At 38.3% G+C, this 27,295-nt stretch overlaps 1 protein-coding gene across 3 annotated transcripts in view; it reads left to right on the top strand.

The window, feature by feature from the left end:
- The first annotated feature begins 510 nt into the window (after window positions 1-510).
- The window catches only part of Cep70 (centrosomal protein 70), a 50,932-nt gene continuing 24,147 nt past the window's right edge, over window positions 511-27,295 (top strand). The window contains exons 1-10 of one of the 3 annotated variants that reach the window (XM_026385046.2): window positions 511-589; window positions 2,358-2,460; window positions 8,524-8,646; window positions 12,346-12,436; window positions 12,574-12,674; window positions 13,067-13,247; window positions 19,031-19,200; window positions 24,146-24,202; window positions 26,355-26,442; window positions 26,630-26,718. In XM_026385046.2, coding sequence (XP_026240831.2) covers window positions 12,392-12,436; window positions 12,574-12,674; window positions 13,067-13,247; window positions 19,031-19,200; window positions 24,146-24,202; window positions 26,355-26,442; window positions 26,630-26,718 — 731 coding nt within the window. In that variant the 5' untranslated portion in view covers window positions 511-589; window positions 2,358-2,460; window positions 8,524-8,646; window positions 12,346-12,391. Of the gene's footprint in view, window positions 590-616; window positions 772-2,357; window positions 2,461-8,523; window positions 8,647-12,345; window positions 12,437-12,550; window positions 12,675-13,066; window positions 13,248-19,030; window positions 19,201-24,145; window positions 24,203-26,354; window positions 26,443-26,629; window positions 26,719-27,295 lie in introns of those variants that run through there. The other 2 variants (XM_026385043.2, XM_077793659.1) reach the window with 2 other exon arrangements.

The raw sequence follows: 27,295 nt of genomic DNA, 5'->3' as shown, positions 1-27,295 counted from the left end.
GTAGGGCCTTGCATTTTGTAGTCATTTGGTAAATGCTGTATGGGAGGGTGATAACATTCTTTGGGATCCTCCAAATGCCAGTTGCTGCTTGGCTCAGTCAAGTGAAGAGTCGGGAACAGCTACCCAGCAAGAGCTCTTGGTCATGCGAGAGTGGGATGGTGCAGAGGGGAGAGTCTGAGGTGGCCAGGTCTCACTCTCCGGTCATTGCATCAATAATTGTGTATTTCCCATATCTCCAGGGTAAATGAGGTTCCACTTGAGACCTCTCACCTAATGCCGCAAGCGTGGGCTGGGAAAGCAGTAGCGGTGACAGCAAGCCCTGAACTGCGCAGCCAAGCTCCCGCCTAGGGGTGGTAAGCCCCGCCGCCATCAGCAGAGCCAATCAGCGGTCGCGGGGCGGAGTCAGTCCCTGGTGGGCCGGAGAGAATCGCTACGGTTGCTCACAGGCCGAGAGTGGGCGGGCCCTCGACGCGCTCGGGCTCGATTGGCCTCCCCTCGGCGGCGGTAACGGTCTGGGAGGCGGGCCCGAGTCGGCTGGGCTGGGCCGGCCGGGCGGGGCTGGGCTGCTGGTGGGAGGCGGCAGCTGAAGGTGAGTGGCGCGTGGGGCGGCGGAAGGTGTCTGCTGGAGCCCTTTGCCAGAGAGCCCTCTGCTAGAGAGCCCTCAGACCTGGCCTTGCCCGGGCCCTAGGTGGTCGGTCCGGCAGAGCCCGCTCCTCAGGGCCCGGGAGCCGCCGCTGAGGGTGGTTCGCGCTAATGAACACCGGTGTGAAGGTCTGGGGGCCGCGCGGACCTGGCTGAGCCCCGGCTCCCCAGCTTTTGTGCCTTTGGCTTCGTACTTAACGCCTTTCTTTGTAGCATAAAAGTGGTCCTTCTTAGGTGGCGATTGTGAGAATTCAGTGAAGTTCAGAATCGCACCTGGCCCGGGTGGGTCCCGGCTGGTCCGGCCCCGCGTTAGTGTCGGGAGCTGTGACGGCCGGGCCTCCGGGACGGTCGCAGGAATCCGGGAAGCGGAGCATCCTCTCTCCTGCTTTTTAGGCTCATCCCGGATTCCGGGGAACGCAGACTTTATTGGGAGTCTGTTTTGTTTGGATGTGGGGAGGGGGGAGTCAAAAGGCCGAGAGAGACCCCTAACAGACCAACCAGAAGGGGTTTGGGGAGTTTCATTTCGTTTTTAATCATCATGATTTTTAACCCTGCAGACAATACCCATATCGATTTCAATCCTCCATGTTAGTTTTTTTGTTTATTTTACTTTGAATATTGCCAAGTAGACGTGTGCTACCTCTGCCCCATCTTTTAAGAATTAACTGACTTGGAGTTCTGCCCCATCTTTTAAGAATTAACTGACTTGGAGTTTTACAGAGTGTTTTTAATTTTATTTTTGCCTCACAGTAGAAGAGGCCAGTTCTAACCCTTTCTAGAACATGTTCTGGGACAGAATGAGATGATATCCAGTCCTCACTCTTTCCTTATTTGCGAGTTAAACAGCAAGTTGGCATATTTTTGGAATAGTTTTTGTATATAGAGAATAGAGATTTTAAAAACATAACTTTCATTTATGCAGTAATTTCAAATAAATATATACTTTTGAGAAAGTTTATAGATTTATGATTTAAGAAAGAACGGTTACTGATCAGGCTTATTTCCGTCCTTTTGCCTCCAAAATGTTACAGGGGCTTCAGATATTTAAAAGTAGTTTAACCAAATGCTCTTGGGAAGCATGGGCAGTACCATGATATACATTTTTTTGCTTCCCTACACTTACATATCATGTACAAACCAACTTCTACCCCACAATCCCTTACTCTGAGAGTCTTTAGGTGTGTCACACTGATGAAAGCTTACAGCTTCTACCTTGGCCCTGGGAAGCATTTGGTTTCTTCCTGTGACTTTCAGTTCCAAATCTGTGTCCTATTATAGCCTTAAGAGGGGAAAAGGCTACTGTAAAATATTATTCAGAATAGACTTCTGAAAAGAATAGACTTCTGAAAAGGCGGACTGAGCACAGGTGCAAATGAGGAGTAGTTTTTTTCTTGCATTTGCTTTTGTGATCACTGGTTGTTTGAGAATGCTTCCTTTTAATTTGCTTGCAAGTGAGAACATCCTATCCATTTCTTTTGAAGCCAGAAATCAAAATGTTTCAACAAAGCAGGATGAAGAAAGGTATGAAAGGGGAGAAAAAATGGAGGAGTCATGGTGGTGAACCATGGAACCCTGGGACAGTTACTGCATTTGTTTAGCCTTTGGTTAGCAGTTCTGAGTACAAGGGGTCCCTGTCCTGGAAATAACTATGCAAGACCCTTCTTAGTAATAGGTTGAACATTTCAAGATTTTGGTCTGTATATTTTTGAACCTAGATGAAGATCCAGTTTCAGACATGAGACTCACTGAGAAATAACTTCATTGAGATCAACTTGAGTGATTAGATACCAAATGCAAGAGGAATGTGCTATGACTGAGGTATGTCTAATGTGACAATTTTGTGAGATTATGGGAAGGGTCTCATATTTATTGAATACTGTACTAGATTTGTAACATATTTCCTTTTGACAATGCTATCATTTTAAACTCAATAAGGAAACTGAGGTTCAGAGAAGTTATATAACTACTTGACATCTATTCTGTGAGCAGGGCACTGCTCTTTGTTCTTTTTATATTAGCTCTTCTAATCTTTACAATGACCCATTGAGCTATCATCAGTTTTTGATGAGAAAATTGAAGCATAGAGAGATCAGTACTCTGGTTTTGTGGCAGAGTCTGTGATGTGAACCAAGGTAGTTTAGCTGCAGAGTGATATCAGCATTCTTGTTTTTTTTTTTCTTTTTTATTTAACAAAATATTGGTTATAAGCCAGGGGCAATGGGGCATGCCTGTAATCCCAGTAACTTGGGAGGCTGAGGCAGGAAGACTGAAAATTCAACGCTAGCCTCAGCAACTTAGTGTGAGACCTTGTCTCAAAATAAAAAAATAAAAAGGACTGTGGTTGTGGCTTAGTGGGTAAGCAACCCTGGGTTCAATCCCTAGAACCACCCCTCTTCCTCAAAAAAGAAAAAAAAAAAACTTTAATTGAAAAATTATTTATTAAATAAAACAAAAGCCCTACATACCAAGTATATAACTTAATAGTATGACATGATACCACAAAGTTAGGCCAGAGCCCTTCAGTTGCCTAATTTGAATCAGAACTCCTGTGCTTCTATTAGTTGGTATTATTTTTATAATAATAGCTTTGTTAGTGTTTTGTTTTGGTTGGTGCTAGGGATCACTCTACCCCTTAGCTATGTCCCTAGTCCTTCCCTGTGTTTTTAAAGTTTTATCAAAAGTATATAGGCTTGTATTCTATAATGTGGCCTTTTTCATTAAAAAAATTTAACTATTTACTCTGTGTTTTTTTTCCTCCATTCTTTTCTTTTCCTAACAGTTTGTGTGATTAAGAACCTGAATTTTAGTCAGATTTTGCTGATTGTGAACTCAACAGTTTATTATGTTCCTCTGCCTTCAGTAATTCTTATACATTGTCAGCTGGATCCAAGCTGACAATTTTGGTAGTTGGTTTTTTTTGTTGTTGTTGTTGTTTTGTTTTGTTTTTTAATGGGATTTTGCCCTGTTGTATAGGCTGGCCTAGAACTCCTGGGCTCAAGGTATTCTCTTACCTCAGCCTCCTGAGTAACTGGAACCACAAGTGATTCTTTTTTTTATTATTTGTTTTAATTAGTTATATATGACAGTAGAATGCCCTATGATACATCATACATAAATGGAGTATAATTTCTCATTTGTCTGATTGTACATGATATAGAATACTACTGGTCATGTAGTCATATGTATAACTTTGGTGATTCTTTTGAGTTGTGTTTGTTAGAAACATAATGTCTCATTGTCTTTTTTCCTTTTGATCTTAGCATGTGTTGATACTTGGTGACTATATCCATTCACTGAGGGTTGCAAAAGGGGGATAGTCTAAGTATCTCTTTCAGTTGAAATATTAGACCCTTTATCCATTATTTGGATACCCAGCAGTAAATTCATAGAGGAAAGGTAGGATAAATGCTTGATTCTTTCTTTTTTATTTACTAATTTTCAAGATAATTCATTATTTTTTGAAGACTTAAAAAAAATCTAACATCAATATAAACTCGAACTCAAATTCTTAAGTTGCAATTCATTGTAATTATTATCTTTATTAAAGCTCATCTTGTCTCATCTTTGGCTTGTGGGAACCTAGTCAAGCCTTTTTTTTGTTGTTGTTACAGGGATTGAACCCAAGGGCTCTTAACCACGAGCCACACCCACAGCCCTTCTTATTTTTTATTTTGAGATAGGATCTCACTAGGTTGTTTAAGGCCTTGCTGAGTTGCTGAGGCATAATTTGAACTTGTGATCCTCTTTCCTCAGTCCCCCAAGCTGCTGGAATTACAGGTGCATGCCCAGCAGCTTAAACCTATCTTTTTAATTTTTTGGTGGTACTGGAGTTGAACCCAGGGGCACTCTCCCATTGATCTGCATTGCCAACCCATTAAAAAAATATAATTTTTTAAGATGGGGGTTTCCCCATCTCAGGGCCTTGAACTTATGATCTTCCTACTTTAGCTTCCAGAGTCACCGGGATTACACATTTGTGCTCTGGGCTTGGCTAAGCCTAACTTTAGTAATAATTTGATAGCTTCCTTGTTATCTGATAACAATTTCTGTCCCAGAACTAAAAGATAGCCATGTAACAGAAACATATTTTAAAACAGAACTATTTGCTCAGTATCATGGAAAAGTGCATCAAAAAATTAAAGAAAAGATAGTGCAGTTGACAGTATAAAACATGGGGAAAATGCACTTATTTTGGGAGTGGGTAATACGTAGGAGACTTTGGGCCTATAGTTGCATGGACAACAGATATTTAAGGGTGTCACAGAGCAGTGGTGTCTGTTAGACCCTGTTGCAAGGTTATGCTTAAAATTGATGTTTTCCTCTTGTTCTTGTATAGAGATATATATTGGTGATAAATGAGTGAAGTGGAAAGACCTTAAAAAAAAATCATTCTTAGAACAAAATGACATGTCCATTTAGCAAGGATATTTAACTTAGTGATTTAAATCCTAAACTATTTTTACGACATAAAAAAACAAAGGGCCTCAATTTTACCATTTGACCAATCCCCTTACTTTTTCTTTGACCTTGGGTTTCTACATTTTTTATTTTTAATTTTTCATTTTTTATCCTCCCATTAATGCTATTAGTTCTACCGTTCATTGGCTGAATTTATGGGCTTGGAGCTGCTAAAAATCTGTTTTAAGAAGTTTTGCTTTTAAGCTACAGATGTACCTGATTCTCAGGTATTGATTGAGAACATTTTGTACCTCTCATTAACTAATTGACTTAATAAGAATATATATCAGGGGGTTGGGGATATAGCTCAGCTGGTAGAGTGCTTGCCTCACATGCACAAGGCCCTGGGTTCAATCCCCAGCACCACAAAAAAAATTATATATATAATCAACATGAATTACTAGAATTGAACGTCATAAGCATAGTTATTTTATGGTATGGACTTAATAGCTACAATATCAGAAGTCTTTCTTTGTTGGTTTTTAAAATTTCATTCTCTTTTTTCCTGTATGCCTTGTTTATCTTTGAAAGTTTGTTGGATGTTGTGTATGGGACATTTTTCTGGGAGTGATTTGAAGCCTTTTTTCAGAGAGGATTTCATTTGCATTTTCCGCTTCTTCAGGATCATCCTGTTAACCTACGATGATCTTGAAGTACTAGAACAACAAAGAAGAGGGAAAGCCAGGTTTGAGGTTGATGGGAGAGCTAGTTTACTTCTGATTCACCCTTATCCTGAGAGTTTAGCCCCTCTAGGTTATAACTTTAAGTTAGAGTGGCTTTGATCTTTAGCATTTATTTTCACTGCTCTGTGGAATTGGCAGATGCCTTTGGGGAAAGTCAGTTGATGAATCTCTTCATGAGATTCTTTAGCAGCTACATGCCTAATCTGCATAAGTTTTAAACTCCATAGACTTGGCTATTCAGGAGCCTGATGCAGCCTGCTCTGGCAGTGTCAGCATCACTATGTCTTCCAAAGTCATAGCTGTGACTACTGTGAGTTGCTATGGATAAGTATAATTATCACTTCTTCCTTGGTATCTTCCTCTATTTCCCTGAGACCAGTCTTTTCTGAATTGGTCAATTCTTCCTACATTCTTTTCTAACGATTTTACTTTAAGAAAGAAGGAATTATATCTGTATGTCAGAGACCTAAGGAAAGTTTTTCCTCTCATATGGCAGTTTTAGATAACAAGAACAAATGATGGGTAGGGTAGACTAAATGTTTTTTGGTGACCAACAGAATCCTTGTTGCTAGTTTCTGTTCTATTTAGAAATAAAGACTATCTAAGTAAATGTCATTTCATTTATCCTTGGCGTTCAGTGAATTGTTAGACTGGCCTGTAACTGTAGGCCCAGACATGGTTCTTTTAGATTTTTGGGTAGCAGCTTCCCAAAGATAAGTTCATTAGTGTTGCATCATTTTCACCTTCTCTAGTTAAAATAAATAGTTCCTTTCTCATTTTCATTATCTCCCCCTCCCTCTCTCTCCCCCCTCCCTCTCTCTCCCCCCTCCCTCTCTCTCCCCCCTCCCTCCCTCTCCCCCCTCCCTCTCTCTCCCTCCCCCCTCCCTCTCTCTCCCCCCTCTCTCTCCCCCCTCCCTCTCTCTCCCCCCTCCCTCTCTCCCCCTTCCCTCTCTCCCCTCCCTCTCTCTCCCCCCCTCTCTCTCCCCCCTCCCTCTCTCCCCCTCCCTCTCTCCCCCTCCCTCTCTCTCTCCCCTCCCTCTCTCTCCCCTCCCTCTCTCTCCCCCTCCCTCTCTCTCTCCCCCTCCCTCTCTCTCCCCCTCCCTCTCTCTCCCCCTCCCTCTCTCCCCTCCCTCTCCCCCCTCCCTCTCCCCTCCCTCTCTCTCCCCCCTCCCTCTCTCTCCCCCCTCCCTCTCTCTCCCCCCTCCCTCTCTCTCCCCCTCCCTCTCTCTCCCCCCTCTCTCTCCCCCCTCCCTCTCTCTCCCCCCTCCCTCTCTCTCCCCCCTCCCTCTCTCTCCCCCCTCCCTCTCTCTCCCCCCTCCCTCTCTCTCCCCCCTCCTCTCTCTCCCCCTCCCTCTCTCTCCCCCCTCCCTCTCTCTCCCCCCTCCCTCTCTCCCCCCCTCCCTCTCTCTCCCCCCCTCCCTCTCTCTCCCCCCTCCCTCTCTCTCCCCCCCTCCCTCTCTCTCCCCCCTCCCTCTCTCTCCCCCCTCCCTCTCTCTCCCCTCCCTCTCTCCCCCCTCCCTCTCTCCCCCCTCCCTCTCTCCCCCCTCCCTCTCTCCCCCCTCCCTCTCTCCCCCCTCCCTCTCTCCCCCCTCCCTCTCTCCCCCCTCCCTCTCTCCCCCCTCCCTCTCTCACCCCTCCCTCTCTCTCACCCCTCCCTCTCTCTCACCCCTCCCTCTCTCTCCCCCCTCCCTCTCTCTCCCCCCTCCCTCTCTCTACCCCCTCCCTCTCTCTACCCCCTCCCTCTCTCTCCCCCTCCCTCTCTCCCCCTCCCTCTCTCCCCCTCCCTCTCTCCCCCCTCCCTCTCTCCCCCCTCCCTCTCTCCCCCCTCCCTCTCTCTCCCCCCTCCCTCTCTCTCCCCCCTCCCTCTCTCTCCCCCCTCCCTCTCTCTCCCCCCTCCCTCTCTCTCCCCCCTCCCTCTCTCTCCCCTCCCTCTCTCCCCTCCCTCTCTCTCCCCCCTCCCTCTCTCTCCCCCCTCCCTCTCTCTCCCCCTCCCTCTCTCTCCCCCCTCCCTCTCTCTCCCCCCTCCCTCTCTCTCCCCCTCCCTCTCTCCCCCTCCCTCTCTCCCCCTCCCTCTCTCCCCCCTCCCTCTCTCTCCCCTCCCTCTCCCCCCTCTCTCTCCCCTCCCTCTCCCCCCTCCCTCTCTCCCCCCTCCCTCTCCCCCCCCTCCCCCCCCTCTCCCCCCCCTCTCTCCCCCCCTCTCTCCCCCCTCCCTCTCTCCCCCCTCCCTCTCTCCCCCCTCCCTCTCTCTTCCCCCTCCCTCTCTCTTCCCCCCTCCCTCTCTCTTCCCCCCTCCCCCTCTCTTCCCCCCTCCCCCTCTCTTCCCCCCTCCCCCTCTCTTCCCCCCCCCCCTCTTCCCCCCTCCCTCTCTCTTCCCCCCTCCCTCTCTCTCCCCCCTCCCTCTCCCCCTCCCTATCTCTCCCCCTCCCTATCTCCCCCTCCCCCTCCCCCCTTCTCTCTCTCTCTCTCTCTCTCTCTCTCTCTCTCTCTCTGTGTGTGAGAGAGCTTGCACAAGCACGCATGCATATGAGAGAGCCCAGAATTTTTTTTTTCTGTACTGCTGAGGAATTCAGAATTATATTCCCAGAAAAAAAATATAATTTAGGGCATATTCAAATGATTTATACAGTCAGCTATCTAGGAAAATAGCTGTTTCAACATAGACATGGCCTGATTTGCTTTGCAAGAGTCATGGATTCTTTTAAGTTATAATTTCCTTTAACTCTTATTTTTTTTTGTTTAGGCAACTCAAATTTTCTTATTACCAGGCTTGACTTTGGACTCTACAAAAGAAACTATGTCTCCAGCAGCCCCTAAAACTCAGGAGTCCGTTCAATTATCAAACAAACTCATGCTTGAAAAACAGGTAAATTGAAATATTTTAAAGTTTTTCAAAATATGTGCAAAATAAAATAAAATAAAATCTGACTTTGGAAGATTTCCTTGATCAAATAATTTTGGGAATTCTGGGGTAAATATTACTAAGTAGTTTTACTGACACATCAGTCTCCAAAGGACAATTTAATATATGTCATTTTCCTTTGATCACTAGTTTGAATATTTCATTAGACTTGTGTTCTGCAGCACCTATTTTGGAAAATGCTATTCCCTGTTATTTCAGAATTCATACTTTTTTTTAGTATATGAAGTATCAGGTAACAATATGTATAACTTTATAATTGAAAATGTGTAACCTTATTATATACAGAGCATTTTTTTTTTGAGAGAGGGGGAGAATTTTTTAAATATTTTTTAGTTTTCAGCAGGCACAACATCTTTATTTGTATGTGGTGCTGAGGATCAAACCTGGGCCACACGCATACCAGGCAAGTGCGCTACCGCTTGAGCCACATCCCCAGCCCAGAGAACATTTTGTTTTTAATGAATTACAGTAATTAAATAATTACAATGAGTATCCATTGATACCCACTTAGAAATTTTGGTCCCTAAAACAAACATCAGTGATAATTTTAATCCTGAATCCATCAAGTTGTTCAGTTCTGTGATCAAATGGCCTAAGGCATAAGTGAGGGAAAAGTTGTGTGTGATCATGGGAACAAATCTTTACTCCTCACACTTCAGATAGAGCCCTAATATCCAGAATATATAAAGAACTCAGAAAATTAGACAATAAGATAACAAATAACCCAATCAACAAATGGGCCAAGGACTTGAATAGACACTTCTCAGAGGAGGACATACAATCAATCAATAAGTACATGAAAAAATGCTCACCATCTCTAGCAGTCAGAGAAATGCAAATCAAAACCACCCTAAGATACCATCTCACTCCAGTAAGATTGGCAGCCATTATGAAGTCGAACAACAATAAGTGCTGGCGAGGTTGTGGGGAAAAGGGTACACTTGTACATTGTTGGTGGGACTGCAAATTGATGCAGCCAATTTGGAAAGCGGTATGGAGATTTCTTGGAAAGCTGGGAATGGAACCACCATTTGACCCAGCCATTCCCCTTCTGGGTCTATTCCCTAAAGACCTAAAAAGAGCATGCTACAGGGACACTGCTACATCGATGTTCATAGCAGCACAATTCACAATAGCAAGACTGTGGAATCGACCTAGATGCCCTTCAATAGACGAATGGATAAAAAAAATGTGGCATTTATACACAATGGAGTATTACTCTGCAGTAAAAAATGACAAAATCATAGAATTTGGTGGGAAATGGATGGCATTAGAGCAGATTATGCTAAGCGAAGCTAGCCAAGCCCTAAAAAACAAATGCCAAATGTCTCCTTTGATATAAGGAGAGTAACTAAGAACAGACTAGGGAAGAAGAGCAGGAGAAGAAGACCAACATTAAACAAGGATGAGAGGTGGGAGGGAAAGGGAGAGAGAAGGGAAATTGCATGGAAATGGAAGGAGACCCTCAGGGTTATACAAAATTACATACAAGAGGAAGTGAGGGGAAAGGGAAAAACAGTACAAGGGGGAGGAATGAATTACAGTAGTGGGGGTAGAGAGAGAAGAGGGGAGGGGAGGGGAGGGGAGGGGGGATAGTAGAGGATAGGAAAGGCAGCAGAATACAACAGACATGAGTTTATCAATATGTAAAGCAATGAAGTGTAACTGATGTGATTCTGCAAGCTGTATACGGGGTAAAATGGGAGTTCATAACCTGCTTGAATCAAAATGTGAAATATGATATATCAAGAACTATGTAATGTCTTGAACAACCAACATTAAAAAAATAAATTAAAAAAAAAAGTTGTGTGTGAGAGAAGTATATAAAAAGTAAAGGGGAGGAAAATGTTAGCAGTCAAAAAGAAAGATATATTTTGGGCTAAGAATATATCTGAGTGGTAGGATGCTTGCCTAGTATACACCATTCCCTGGGTTATGTCTCTATACCATACAACAACAAGGGTTTCACTATGATGTGGGAGGCAGTCTTGCTGAATGATTTGCATTCTCTTCCCCTTGAACAGAGGGGCTCTGACCATCACTCTCCTAGTGACCTGGACATTGCCCTGGTCCTGGAGGTTGAGGTCGTGTCTTCAGACGTAGGCGTGCCATTCTGCAGTCCCTTAGGTTGAATTACACTCACCTGTCCTTGTAACCCTGCCCCTCCTGACCTTTTTTGAAGAATGAGGGTCCCCCCACTAAAAGCTCACTTTCAAATGTGCTCGCGCTCTCACCAGCCTCATGATTTTCCTTGCTTTCCCATTTGGGGAGCTTGAGGCTGAGAGCAGAGGAGCCATCCTGAAGCTTGATTTAAAGGTAAAGTGTGTATCTGTGTTTTATTTGGTGTCCCAGGAAATTCACACGAGCGACCTTAAGTTCAGCTGCCTGTGCAGGTTAGGGGTGGCACTATGAGTCATGATAGTATAAAAGAACCATTAGGGTAATTTGTTTCTTTTTTTGTTGATAAACTGTTTTAAGTTATGCACTATATTAATAAAAAACTTTTGTGTTATATATAAAAAGCATTTAAACATTGAAACTTCTCTCAACCTTTTCACAGATATCCTTTAAACTTAAAAAGCACCTCACACAGTTATTTCAGAATCAATCATTGTACTTGCATTAACAATGGATTATATGGCCAGGCACGGTGGCATATCCCTATAAGCTAGTGGTTCCAGAGGCTGAGGCAGGAGGACCACAAGTTCAAAGCCAGACCTAAGCAACTTAGTGAGATCCTTTCTCACCAAAAACCAAACAAAAACAGGAGTTTACAGCTAGGAATAGAGTTTAGTGGTAGAGCTGAGGCTCTGGAAACTCAATCCCCAGTGCTGAAAAACAACCAATTGAAAAATAACCCCCAAGACATTTAAATACACGATATTAAATTGTTTTATAATCTTTGTATGTGTGCTGGGGATTAAATCCAGGGTCTCTTGTGTGTTAAATCCAACCTCTAAATGTGTTATTCTAAAAAATAATCTCTTTCAGTCCTTTATTTTTTATTTCTTCCCATTCTAATGTTTTTATTCATTTACTCAAGAGAGCTAGAATTCCTGTCTCAAGTTTAGGATGCAAATACAAAATCAGAATCAATTATAAGATTTCAGAGTGTCCTTCAGGTGATTCTACTGGAATTGTTGGTCAAGGTGGACATGCTTCTGTGTGATGCACTAGGTCCAAGTTTTTGGCTCCATCTAGTTAAGTGTGTCTTGATATTTTTGGGACTACTCATTTGGCTCCAACTAGTTAGGTGTGTTTGAACGACTGATCTTTTCCTTACTATTCAATTAATATTACCTAGTTTGCACTGGTTTTTGAGTGGAGCCTGGTCTAGTTCATGAAATCTGTTTGGCTCACTGGAATTATGAAGTGTTGTAATTATTATTTTTTAATTTGTCCACTAAGGCCTACAAATGAACATTCTACTTGATGTGATAATTTGTGCTTATTTTCATGCTTCTTGTCTGTTGCTGATTTTGTTAGAAATAATAAATGTATTCAATTTTAATCAGATATGCTTAAAAATTCATGTTTGAAAATTTTTTGAAGAAGCTGTTATTTTGAAAAAATAGGAAATTGTATTAAGAATTTTTCTTCATATCTTAAGGTTGATCCTTTTCTCTCTCCTTGTCATTGTAGCAGGAAGAAGCAGAATGGGAAAGTATAAATGTGCTGTTGATGAATCATGGCTTACAATCTTTGTGCTTGGTCAAAAGACCAGATATTAAAGGTAATCAGATCCTATTTTTTGTTTAAGGTAAAAAATTTTTTCCTTAAAAAGTTTTTTAATCCTAAAATGTTTTACTTGATTATTACTATCTGTATTATATTTTTTAAAATGTAGATCTCATCCTTTTTGACAAACAGTCATCACAAAGGATGAGACAGAATTTGAAAACATTGATGGAAGAAACAGTTCGTCAACAGAACATGATACAGGAGCTTATAGAAAACAACCAGAAACTTAAGTAAGAAAATGCAAAGTCTCCTTTAAATTATTTGTACGTATTCTATAAGTAATGACCATGAAAATGATTCTGCAATTAAAATTTTTATTTTAACTAAATATTAAATTTAAAAAAATTTATAGGTAAATTTAAAAAAGATCTTTTGGTAATAGTTTACCATAGATATGTAATGGTACTATGTATGTTTTTGTTTCTGTAATAAGATAGAAATGCTGTGGCTAGGGGTGTAGCTTCATGGCACACCACCTGCTTAATGTGTGAGGCCCTGAGTTCAATCCCTGCACCAAAAACAGAATGCAGATAAATTTTACAAAGTCAATAAATTGGGTATGTTTGGTGATTTTATTTATTTTTAGTACTAAGGGAAGGAATTGTGTGTTTTATTAAATTAGAAATGAACTTCAGCTAGAACAAAACCGAGCAGCCCATCAGGAACAGCGAGCTAATGAGTTGGAACAAATTATGGAGAGTGTGAAAGCCAAAATTGGTGAATTGGAGGATGAATCCCTAAATAGGGTTTGCCAGCAACAAACTAAAATAAAAGATCTTCAAAAGGAGCAGAAAACTTTACAGGTACTGAGTTATGTGTTTTCTTAGTCGATTAGTACTAGAACAGCTTATCATCGACTTCCATGTTGCTTAACTTGGTGATTTTTACCTTCCTTGACCTATCACTGTTTCCTTTTCCAGAACATCCTATTTCCCTCACCTCACTGGACATTCTATAGTTCCTTTGCTGCTGGTTCTTCTCTCCTTCCTAACCTCTTGGTGTTGGAATTCTCCAGTGCTTGGTCCTTAATATCTTGTCTTTTTTTTTTTTTTTTACATACCCTAACTCTCTTGACCTCAATCTGATTCATGGCTCCTCAATTTTTATGTATAGCCCAGACCGTCCTCTAATTCTATACTGATAGCCAGCTTTAAAATCTCTATTGGATGTCTAATAAGCACCTAGAACTTTTTTATGTGTAAAACTGAGTTCTTTTTATAGAAAGGGTAGTGTTACAACAATGAATGCTGAGTTTCCTAGTATAAAAAATATTTACATTAAAATGTAGATGTTTTGTGAAACATCTACATTTTAATGTAAAAAGGAAATGAATCTTTTGTGTTGATAGCAAATTAGGGAAGATAAAAGTACTCCTGGAGTATAATTATTTTATAGTTTAAGGGACATTCTTCTATTTTTAGTGTACACTTGTTTTCAATTTTAGACTGGTTTCATGCTGCATATTTTGTAATTTGGAGCAAGGAAACATTGGTTTTTGTATGTTTGGCAAAGAAGTGAAGGAGATCAATAAATGTAGGTATAGTGAAAAATTGGAGAAAAGACAACTTATGTGACATAGAGGATTATATTTATATCTATTCTCATTTAGCATAATTGTTTTGAGATTTTATTCATGTGGCAGTATGCTGTGATTTAGATGAGTCTTCCTTAAAGGTTCATGTGCTAAAGGCTTCATCCTCAGGGTATCATTATTGGGAAGAAATGGAACTTTTAGGACCTCCCATCGGAACCCTCCTCCTAAGTCTTTTCTTTGCTTCCTGACTTATAATGTAAGTGAGTTTGCTCTGCCATGTTCTCCTGCTGTGATGTGTCATCTTCACTTGTGACCCAAAAAATGGAATAATTCATTCTGTTTTCTCCTTTTTAAAAATTATAGTATTATTATAGTATTATTTGATTAAATATTAGACAAAATCATACACATAAGGAATCTTATGTCAATCCCCATTCCTCCTGCTTCCCTCACCTCTCCCTCCTTTTATTCTTCTTTCTCTACTGATTTGTTTGCTTATTTATTTATTTATTTATTGGTAGTTGTAGATGGACAACATGCCTTTTATTATTTTTTCACACAGTGCTGTGAATCAAACCCAGTGCCTCACACATGCTAGGCAAGCACTTTACCACCGAGCCACAACCCCAGTCCCTCATTTATTTTTTGACTGGTACTTTCTGCATATACATGAAGAAATTCCTTTTGGTATGTTTTTCTATGCATGTAACATAATTTTGTTAAACTTGTTCTATATTTCCTTCCCTTTCCAATCATTCCTACCCCCCTCTCATCATTCTTCTGCTCCACTGATCTTCTCTATATTTTTATGATATCTGATCACTGCCCCCACCTTTTCTTTATTTCACTCTAGCTTCCAATGAAAGAAAAGTTTTCTGAGTCTGGCTTATTTGACTCAGCCTGATCTTCATTTCCATTCATTTATTGGCAAATGCCATGATTTCATTCTTGCTTATGACTGAATAAAACTGCATTGTGTATATGAACCACATTTTCTTTAGCCATTATTGATGGGCATTGGGCTGATTCCTTAATTTGGCTAATGTGAATTGTGCTTTTATAAACATCGAAGTGGCTGTTATCACTATAGTATGCTGAGTTTTAGATCTTTAGGATAAATACCCAGGCGAGAGATAGCTAGGGTCATATGGTGGTTCCATTTCTAGTTTTGAGGAATCTCCATACTGCTTTCCAGAGTGGATGTGCTACATGTACAGCCCTACCAACAATGTATCAGTATACTTTTTCCCTCATATCCTCACCAGCATATTATATGTTCTTGATTATTGCCATTCTGACTAGAGTGAGATGAAATCTTAGTTTTGATTTTCATTTCTCTGATTGCTAGATATATTGAACACTTTTTTCATATATTTGTTTAGTTGTTGTGCCCATTTATTCAAATCCCCGCCTCAACACTCTCCCCCATCCTGCATTAAGATTTTTTAGTTGTTTATCTATTAATTCCATCAGAAGAGCAGCTGGGAGATTTTCTCCCATTCTTCAGTCTCTCTCTACACTCTCTTAATTGTTTCCTTTGCTGTGCAGAAGCTTTTTAATTTGATGGTATCCCACTTATTGATTCCCCATTTTATGTCTTGAGCTTTAGGGGTCTTGTTGAGGAAGTCAGTGCCTGTACCTATGGGAATGGAGTGTTGACTCTGTTTTATTCTAGCAATTGAACAGTTTCTGGTCTAATTCCTAAGTCTTTGGTCCATTTTGATTTAACTTTTGTGGAGAGTGAGATATAGGTGTCCAGTTTCATTCTTCTACATATGGATATCCAGTTTTCCCAGAAACATTTGTTTAAAAGGCTGTCTTTTCTCCCAACATATTTTTGGCACCTTTGTCAAGTATCAGATGGCTGTAAATATGTGGCATTGTCTATGGGGAGGTGGCCATAGACAGGGGGTCCTTTTTCATGCCCAGGAGGATATAAGCCACCAGAGAAGATAATACCTCAGAAAAAATTAGTGCAGAAATAAGACAAGAGTTGGAAAGAGTTTTGAAGTAGGGCACCAGATAGGTCCAGCCCACCCAGAAGCTGGAGCTAAACAATTAGAAAATGGCTTCCGTGGTTGATTTAAGTGGGTACATCAAAGACAGGAATAAGGTTTCAGGGTGGAATCTTGATTTGGGATATCTTGGGGTCAGCATGTTGACTGGCATCTGGGTGGGTTATGCCCATCTCTGGGAGGCTGTGTGGCTGCAGCAGGTCACCCCATCACCAGTGCTTGTGTTGGACCAGGCACAGCTGAACAGGGCTCACAGGTGTCTGGGCGTTCTAGGCCAGAGGAAATTTCTACTGGAAGTCCCCAGACACCAGATTCTCCTGTTCACTGGCTATGATGCTGATTTTTAGTTCACACTCAGCCTATGGATGGCTCTCAACAATTGTCTCTGTGTCTTCTATTCTATTGGTTTTCATGTCTCTTTTGATGCCAATACCATGGTGTTTTTGTTAGTACAGTTCTGCAGCATGATTTCAGATCAGGTATTGTGATGCCTCCTGCATTGTTGTTTTTTAGAACTGCTTTGGCCATTCTGGGTCTCTTATTCCCCAAAAGTGGAACTACTTGTTCTTAGACTGAAATGTCAAGAACTGTGAGCTAAAACAACCTTTTGCTTTTTATAAGTTAATTGCCTCTGATATTTCATTGCCTCTGATATTTCATTACAGGAATGCAAAGCTAGCTAATAGCTGTGTCAGTGGTCTGTTCCTTTTTATGCTGAGAAGTATTTCACTGTGTGGATATACCACTATTTGCTTATTCATTCACCTGTTGATGAACATTTTGAGTTGTTTTCAGTTTCTGGCTATTTGAAACTGACCTCATGTAAATATTTCTGTTCAAGGTTTTGTGTAGACATATGCTCTCATTTCTCTTTGGTAGATATCTAGAACTTGAATTGCTGAGTCATACAATAAATACATGTTAACTTTTTAAGAAATTGCTAGGCTTTTCCAAAGGTGCTCTATCATTTCACATTCCTGATAGGGTATGAAAGTTCTAATTTCTTCATATCCTCACCAACCCTTCAATCAAAAATTGAAGATCGAACACTTCAATTTTGATGAGTATTTTCATTGGATATATAATTTTAATTTGGAAGCTATTTCCTTTCCATATTTCCATTTTCTCCTGGATTCCATTGTTTCTGCTGAGGGTTCACTTGTCAGTGTCTTTGTCACTCCTTTGAAGACATTCTACCATTTCTTTGGCTTCCTTTTAATATTTTTCTCTCTTCTTTTGTTTTAAAATAGTTTTACCTTGTGTCTAGTCAAGTTTACTTTTGAGTTATCCTTCTCAGATTTTGTAGCACTTCTTGAATTGGTAGCTTGATATTATACATCAGTTTTAGTAAATTCATAACCATTATATCTTCAAATATTGCATCTATCACATTCTCTTTTCAGTTTTTCCAGGATTTCAGTTCTGTTAGAGTTTATCATTGAATCCCCATGTCTTTTTATGTTTTTTAATCTTGATCTTTTTGTCTTTTGATACTTTATTCTAGATATTTTCTGTGGATTATTGGATTTTTTTGTTTTAGAATTTCTGTTCTTTGGTTTTTAATTTTCTGAAATTGTTTTGAACATACTAAGTTAATTTATTTTAGAATCTGTTCAATTTTGGAGCAAGATTACAGTATTACAAGAGTATTAGATGTTAGTGAATTGTTCACTTTAAAATGGTTAATTTTATGTGGTGTGAATTTTATCTCCGTTTAAATCTGATAATTCGGTTACCTGGTTCTAATTAGATCATTTTTTTGTGTTTAGGTTTCTATTTGTGTTTTCTTGTTCTCTGGCATGCCTTATTAGTATTATTGCATGCTGAGCTTTTTTCGTATTTTATTGATGCATTATAATTGTACATAGTGGTGAGATTCATATTTGTGGAAGTTTATGATATAATAATTTAACCAATATCATTCCCCAGTATTCCCCTTCCCCTGTGTGTCCTCTCCATCTTTCTTTTCCCTTTTCCTCTAGCTTCCATATATGAGAGAAAACATATGACTTGACTGGTTAAAATTTCACTGTTTATATATGCCACATTTTCTTTATCCATTCATCTATTGATGGACAACTAGACTGGTTCCATAGTTTGGCTATTGTGAATTGTACTGTTATAAACAGGTATGCATGTATTACTATAATTTGAAGGTTCTAATTCTTCAGGATAAATACCAAGGATTGGTATAGCTGGGTCATAAGGTAGTTCTGTTTGTAGTCTTTTGAGGAAATCTCATATTGGTTTCCATAGTGGTTATATTAATTTGCAATTCCACCAATAATGAAAAAAATATATATATTTGTGTGGTACTGGGAATTGAACTCAGGGGCACTTGACCACTGAGCCACATCCCCAGCCTGTTTTTATATAGAGCCAGGTTCTTGCTGAGTTGCATGGGGCTTCACTAAATTGCTGAGGCTAGCTTTGAATTCACAATCTTTCTACCTCAGCCTGCTGAGCTGCTGGGATTATAGGCATGCACCACCACACCTGGCTGGCTATTTGTATTCTTTTGAGAAATGTCTGCCAAGTTTATTTTCTTATTTATCAATTGGGTTGTTTGAGTTCTTTTTGTTTTTATTGTTTTTTTTTTTTTTTTGGTACTAGGGATGGAACCCATGCTTAATGACTGAACCACATCTCTAGCTTTTTTTTTTTTTTTTTTTTAAATAATGAGACAAGGCCTTATACTAAGTTGCTTAGGGCCTTGCTAAGTTGCTGAGGCTGGCATTGAACTTGCAATCCTCAATCTTCCAAGTCACTGGGATTATAGCCGTGTACCTACATATCTGGCTTTGAATTCTTTATATGTTTTGGATATTAGTCCTCTGTGAGAAGAGTAACAAAGATTTTCTCCTGTTCTGTAGGTTCTCTTTGCATTCTTGTTTTCTTTGCTGCACATAAGCTTTTTAATTTGATGCCATCATATTTATTATTTCAATAGAAACTAAATATGACTTTGGGTAAAGTATTAAGACAGCATGTCTTAGAGGTACATATCATAATCATGTTTTTAAAAAATTTCTTACAGATCAGATGCCAACATTACAAGAAAAAACGAATGGAGCAACAAGAGATTATTGCTTCTCTGCAAAAGGATATCTGTAGATTAACAAAGGAGGAAGAAGAACGCATCATCACTCAAAACAGAGTGTTTGCCTATCTCTGCAAAAGAGTTCCTCATACCGTCCTGGATAGACAGTAATGTTCACCCCATAAGATAATGTAGCTAAAGTCATTTTTCAAAAATAAGTTTATTGGGCTAAGGGTTGTGGCTCAGTGGTAGAGCGCTTGCCTAGCATGTGTGAGGCACTGGGTTCGATCTTTAGTACCACATAAAAATACATAAATAAAAAATAAAGGTGTTGTGTCCATTTACAACTAAAAAATATTTTTTTTAAGTTTTATTTCATTTATTTATTAGTGGTGCTGAGAATCGAACACAGTGCTTCACACATGCCACGCAAGTGCACTACTGCTGAGCCCCAGCCCCAGCCCCAGCCCCCAAAAAATATTTTTTAAAAAATTGAGTTTTTCATGGGAGATAGGAGTGGTTATATTTCTCAGAGGAGACTCTCTCCCTCTCTTCTGCTTTTTTCCTTCTTCATTCTTTACTTTTTAAGTTTTATTTTATTTATTTATATGTGGTGCATATAAATAAATAAAATAAATATAAATACATTTATATTTATTTTATTTATATTTATTTATATGCTCTAGTGCCCTAGAGCTCTTTGAGGAATGAAATTAGATATTTGTTAAAAATAACAAATATTTAAAGTTAACAATTGAGTTCCCTGTTAATTTATAAAGCTGTTTTAATTTTTATTAACTGATAAATACATACAAATTGTACATACTAGTGGGATAATATGATGTTTTGTTGCATGTATTCATTATATTTAAATTAGGTCAAACTTTTCTGTTTTCTTGAACATTTATATTTCTTCAGGGTAAAAATTCTAAAAATCCTTTTTTCTAGCTTTTTGAAATATGCAGTTCATTATTGTTACCTATCATCACTTTTAGCACCTCAGAACTTGTTCCAATCTAACTGTAACTTAGTACCCATTGATCAATCTTTCTCTATCCCTTGCTTCTCCCCCAAATATTCCAGAACCACTTTTTTTTTTATGAGCATAATACCTTTGTTATTTTTAAGTGGTGCTGAGGATTGAACACAGTGCTCACATGTGCTAGGCATGTACTCTACCACTGAGCTACAACCTCAGCCCCCCACGTTTTCAACTTTGATGAAATCACCTTTTTTTAGATTCTACATATGAGTAAAATATCTGGTTCCATTTATGTGTTTTTGTAATAGGATTTCATCATTTTTAATGACTGAATAATATTCTATTGCATATGTATGTGTATATATATATCACATTCATTCATCAATTTATGAACATTCAAGTTATTGCTATTTCTTGGCTATTGTAAATAATGCTGCTTTTGAACATGGGAGTGCAGCAGTATTTTTGACATTACTGTTTTTTTTTCCTCTGGATGTACATACCCAGTAGAATTGCTGAATCACATAGCAATTGTATTTAAAATTTTTGAGGAAGCTCTTTACTGTTTTCCACAATGGCTGTACTAATTTATATTCTGATTGACAGCATACATAGTTCCCTTTTCTCCACAATCTTGCCAGTACTCATTATCTTTAATCTTTTTGATTATAGCCATTCTTATTGGAATGAGGTGATTTTTCATGGTTTTGATTTCCATTTCCCTGATTATTAGTGATGTTGAACATTTTTTCATATACCTATCGGTCATTTATGTTGTCTTTGGAGAATTGTTTCTTGAGGCCTCTTGCCAATTTTTAAATTGGTTTATTTGGTTTTTGGTATTGTGTATGTGGAGTTCGTTTTGTATCCTGAATATCAACCCCCAGATGTATGGCTTGCAATTATTTCTTTTTTTTTTATTTATTATTTATTGTTGGTCGTTCAAAACATTACATAGTTCTTAATACATCATATTTCACAGTTTGATTCAGGTGGGTTATGAACTCCCAATTTTACTCCGTATACAGATTGCTGTATCACATCAGTTACCCTTCCCTTGATTGACATATTGCCTTTCTCGTGTCTGATGTATTCTGCTGTCTGTCCTATTCTCTACTATCCCCCCTCCCCTCCCCTCCCCTCCCCTTTTCTCTCTCTACCCCTTCTACTGTAAATCATTTCTTCCATTTGTATTATCTTGTCTCGCAATTATTTCTTTTATCGGTTGTCTCTTCACTCTTTTGATCCTTTCCTTAGCTATGCAGAGGTTTTTAGTTTGATGTAATCATATTTTTCTTTTTTAGTTTTGTTTCTTGGGCCTTTAGGGTCTTCTTCAAAACATCTTGCTCATTTCAATATCCTGAATCATTTTCTGTTTTCTTCTAGTAGTTTCCTAGATTTAACCTTATGTGAAAGTTTTTAATCTATTTTGAGTTAGTTTTGTAACCGAGAGAGAGGTCTAGTTTTTTTTATTCTTCTGCATGCAAACGTCCAATTCTTCCAGCTCCTTAAAACTCCTGGTTAACCTTAAAACTCCTGGTTAACCTATCAGACATTTATCAAAAGAACTGATTACTTTTAGTAAGATACTACTGTATAGATGTTGAGATTGCTTGTAGTTATCAAGTTTTCTTTGACTTAAGACTTTTCAGTGAAAAGAGCTAGGAACTGTGTTTCTGGGGGGAAAGAAATCTTTTCTTTTTTTCCCAGCTGAAGTTAATGTTACAGTATTTTTAATTAAACTCTTTTTTTTTTATTTTGTAACTCTTTTTAAAGTTTTTGTTCTTTTTGTGGTGCTGTGGATGAATCCAGGATCAATATAACTAATTTATCCTTTAATGTGTTAAAATATTCTAAAGTAATCCCAGAATTACTAACAATAAGCCTATTGAATTAAATTTCCATTTCTTTAGTGTTATATATTCTATCATAGATGCAGTCAAAATGTGGTTTATCTTGAAATACCACTTTTCTGTGTGTTTGTGTCACCAAATTAGTAAACATTTGGGTTTAACTTGTTTTTTTAATTCTTAGGAATTGACTTTTTTTATTTACTTAAAAGAGTTACATAATTCCAAAGTCAAAACTATAATTATTCTTATTTCCATTTCTTCCCTTTTATACCACCTTAGACTTACTCCCCGCCTTGTAGGAATTGGTTTTAAATGCTTAGTATTTTTAGCAATATAAGCTGTATTGGTATTATATTTGCATTCTCCTTTGAATGAAAGGTAGCTCTTTGTGTTTTTTACTAATCAATATGAACTGATTGCATTTAAACTAGCCTTATGTATTTATGTAATAGGATTGAGAATCAACTATATTAGGTGTTTCTATTGTGCATAAAAATGAAGTTATATAAGTTTGGAGATTTGAGAATACATCTATGATCTACATAATTTTCATCCTTTTGAAGAAAAAGGAAGGATAAACACTTTGATTCATAATAAAATGTAGTTAGCGGTAGGTGTGAATAAATGGAAAGAAGAAGAAAGCAAGGAGAGAAAATAAAAGTAAAGAAGATTAAAAAGGACAGGCAGAGGGAGTTACAGTGGGAGGAAAGGATAGAGCAATGAAGGCGAAACAAAAGCAACGACAAAATGAACCCCCAGAACAGCCAATATGGGTGAGAGAGAGACTGAGGGAACTTGTTATTGCCACATAAAGTTGGGCTGATCCAGGTATGGATTTGTCTAATGGGCCAGAGATTTTTTCTGCTCATTTATTTTTGTGGTGCTAGGGATTAGACTTGGGGCCTTTTGCATGCTGGGTAAATGTTCTACCCCAGAACTCTACACTCCCAGCCTTATGTTTGACTTTTAATGAAGCAAATCTTCAGTTTGAGACATTGAAATTAAAAATTGAGTTAACCTTATTAAAAATATTGCTATTGTCAAAAGGTATAAAGGCACTAGTCTAACATAGAGCAAACACAGATGAATGAAGCCATGATTTCTGCATTCAGTGAGCCAATGGTCTAGTTGAGTAGATAGGTATGTAAGTAAATATAAGGCAGACAGTGGTAGGTACTATATGTGTGGGGCAAATGGGATGCTGAGTGTGACAGAGAGGAGTAAAAGGTAGAGGCCCCAGAGAGGCTTCATGAAGATGGCCGGCTTGCAGCTAGACAATTAGGAACTGTAGAATTTTAATAGAGGTAAGAGAAAGGATTTTTCAGTTAGAGTAATACACAAGAAGGAAAGTGAATTTACTTGGAAATGGCAAGTAATGTAAGAGGTCTCAAGCATGGTGAACATGATATGTGTTGATCATTGTGTAGTATTGTCGTGTTAATGGATGAACTATTAGCATTCCAATCCCTCTCCAGCTTTTTGATGTGAAAACCAGTAAGTCCCCTGGCTTGCAATATCATCTCCCAATAAAGGACCCAGAGTTCTTTTTTCAATACATGCATAATTTTTTCTTAAGAAAGAGAGAGAGAGAATTTTTTAATATTTATTTTTTTTAGTTTTTGGCAGACACAACATCTTTGTTTGTATGTGGTGCTGAGGATCGAACCCGGGCCGCACACATGCCAGGCGAGAGCGCTACCACTTGAGCCTCATCCCCAGCCCCGACATGCATAAATTTATATATAATTTCTTTCTCTATTTTCTAGACCAAATAGAGTAATATTATACATTTGGTTGTACAATATTTTTCCCTCATCAGTTCTTATTAGGACATGATGCAAATTTACATCATTACTCCCAGTGCCACATTATTTCTTATAGTATGGATGTGCCACTGTTTAATCTTTTTCCTGTTGAAGGCCTAGTAGATTTTCTTTTTTTCACTCTTATAAATCATATAGTGGATAACTTTGTTCATGCTGAGTTGCATCCTTGGGCAAATGTTTTGTGGGCAAGATTGCTAGAGGTAGACTTGTTAGAACAAGGAGAATATAATTTAATAGGTTAAAGTATACTATTTATGGCTATTTAAACATCTATTAAAATTAATATAAAATATGACTTAGAATAATATTTGATTCTGACAGGAGTCATTTAAACTTAAAATCCTGCCAGATAATCTGTATTTATTTTATCACTGTAATTTGAAATTATGTTGAAAATAGTAGATATCATACTGCATTTTGAAAATAATTCAATATAGATTTTATTTTCTAGGTTGCTTTGCCTAATTGACTACTATGAATCTAAAATAAGAAAAATCTATACACGAAGGTATGAATAATCCTGTTACAACTTTTGAAGTTACTCTCCAGTAATGAATCATACCAAAAGTTTCTATAGCCTTTTGAAACTTTAAATATCCTACAGAAATCTACCTAATGTCACTAAGAAGTTTTTTTAAATATTGTATTTTACTACCTATGTTAAAATATATTAATATACATATATTCAATAACCATCAAAGTATTAGTTAACAGCAGAAATGGCATTTCCTCTTATTTTGTCGCAGTATTATAATTTGTTCTATTGACGTCACCTAGCTCACTCAAAAGTTACCAGTATATTCATAAAATACATAGAAGTAAATGAGCCGCCTACCAAAATGTAACCTAATTAGGATCACATTTATGAGATAAAGGTAAAAAATGTCAGTGAAAACCATATAGATTAAAGCACACGTCACTTCTGAATAAAGAAGTAAGAGTAAATAGTCTTTGGTTAACCTAAAATAGCTGAAGAATATCTAAGACCATGTAATCTAAAATGCTTTAATGAACAGTAGCTATTCTGTTCATTGTTTATAAATGGAGCAGTTCTTTCAACAAATAGACATTTACTTGAGCATCCACTTGGTGTCATGTTCTATTTTAGGCACTTAGGATCCCAGGATAACAAATCAGATACATTTTTTGCTTCCATGAAGCATATACTTGACTATTCTTGCCCTAAGAATGACTTTTCAGAAATAGCTGGGGGCAGTGGAAGAAAGGGAAAAGAAAGAAGAAAGGAACAATCGAAGAAGAGAAGGATAAAAGCAACTAAGGCTAAAAGTGAATCACTCTAGTCAGAAAATATCTTGTCAAGTGCTCAGGGATTTCTGACTTCGTCATTTCAGTGGTAGACACAGTGTTGTATAGATTTTACAGAGATTGGACAGTTTTTTATAATGGTCCTTCTAGAGTTTACAGTCTAATAAGGAAGATAAAATGTAAACTCTAATGAAAATAACATGAGACTTAAGCACTAATACATAATGTCATAATGAATAATTTCTAAAGGTTGTATAGACAGTAAGTACTATAGGAATTTAGGAGCAGAATCAATTTTGATTGGAGTGACCAGAGAAGCCTTTCCAAAGCAGATGTGGTTTACATTTATACCCTTTTTACTCATAGAATCCAAACAGTCTAAAATGCCTTTACCTTTTTTCTTTGTGCTTTTCTAAATCTTACCTACCCTTTAACTCCAGCACAACCCACACAATTATGATACTGGCATATTTGAAATTTTCAAGGCAGACTGGGAGGCTGGAGACTCTGGAATGAATCAGTATTTCATTCTTGAGGCCAAATGCAGACTGGAAGTAGACAGTTAAAGTGAAATCTTGTCCTAAACAATGAAGTTGTATTTTACAGAAAAATACACTGATTCAGTTTTTTAATTTAAAGTGTAATGAAAATTAGTTTTTCACTTCAACTAGCAATATTTCAAGTGCTCATTGGCCACATGTTAGCTAGAGGTTACTTTATAGGAGAGTACAGTATTAGCTCATCAAGATTGTTAGTGATTTGTTAGCACTTTGTGGATCATAGAATGCTTTAGTACATTTTATTTGCGTTTTAATATCTTGTATTCACATTAATCTTGAGGTAGATATGACAACTTCCTTTTTTACAGATAAGACTAAATTCTGAGAGATTGATCTATTCAGATGAAACTATTGGTTAATAATAGTGCCGAGGTTTGAATCAAGACTAAAGTCTGGTCTTGTCCATCTGTGTTCTATGTTGTTGTTTTTTAAGGTAGATTATTTGAGCTTCAGGTACTAGAAAGATAAAAAGAGTATGTGGAGAATGCATTTTAAAGAAGAACATTTCTTTAATGTTCTGCATTGTTTTGTTTATTCATTCAATAAGTGTCTTTTCAGCTCTTCTTTTGTCCCATAATCTTCTAGGCAGTGAGATCCAGTGGTAAACAATAAAAAGTTCTGGTTCTCATATACTCTAAGTAAAGGGATAATTAATAGATATGTACTATTATGTTCATAAGTAATGTGTTCTAATGCCATTCCTTATGTGAACAAATAGGAAATTTGGATTAAATCATGGTTAGATTATTAAGCTCTTATTAGATTGGTTTAATTTTTATTAGCAAAATGTTTTTAAGATTTTTTCATAAAAAATATACATGTATCTTTTCACAGGCACTATAAAGAAGATGAAAGTCAGTCAAGTGAAGAAAATGATTATCAAAATATGGGTGCATCACCGCCTTATAAATGTCTTCTAGTGGTATGGGGACTATAACTAATAAATACTTAAAAAAATTTTTTTTTGTGGTGCTGGGGATTGAACCCATGGCCTTGTAATGTGAGGCAAGCACTCTACCAATTGAGCTAGATATCCAGCCCCAAATATTTTCTTATAAAGTAAAATAATCACCCGAAAGTTAATTATTTTTGTATGAAATGTGTTGCAGTCATTACAGAATCAACTCCAGGATGCAAAATCTAAGATTGATGCACTTACAAGTGAAAAGCTGAATCTCCAAAAAGATTTGGAAGGCAGGTGAGAGAAACTCAAGTAATGTTTCTTTTTTAAATTTTTTTTTAAAGCAATGTTTCTTTATCCTTTAACAAGTAAATACATACTGGAACTTGTTATGTTAAACGATTCTAACCCCTTTACCCTACAACCAATCCTGAGTGCTTATTTTAGGCAGCTTTTTTTGCTTCTGTGATTAAAGAACCCAACTGACAATTGTAGAGGAGGAAAGTTTGTTTAAGGGGCTCACAGTTTCAGAGGTCTTAGTCCATAGAAAGCTGGCTCCATTCCTCAGAGACCGAGGTGATGCAGAGCATCATGGTGGGAGAATGTGGTGGAGGGAAGCTGACATCATGTCAGGAAGCAGAGAGGTCTCCACTTGTCAGACAAAAATACATGTAACCCAAAACCCCAATTCCCACCTCCTCCAGCCACAGCCTACCACTTCAGTTACTACTCAGGTAATCCCTATCAGGGGATTAATTCACTGATTGTGCAACCCAATCAGTTCTTCTCTGAACCTTCTTGCATTGTCTCACATGTGAGCTTTGGGGGGACACCTCATCTAAACCATAACAGTGCTTCACACTCATATTCATGG

The sequence above is a fragment of the Urocitellus parryii genome, chromosome 2 (assembly GCF_045843805.1).
Source record: "Urocitellus parryii isolate mUroPar1 chromosome 2, mUroPar1.hap1, whole genome shotgun sequence".
Classification (NCBI taxonomy): domain Eukaryota; kingdom Metazoa; phylum Chordata; class Mammalia; order Rodentia; family Sciuridae; genus Urocitellus; species Urocitellus parryii.
This window is presented reverse-complemented; position numbering and strand designations above follow the sequence as displayed.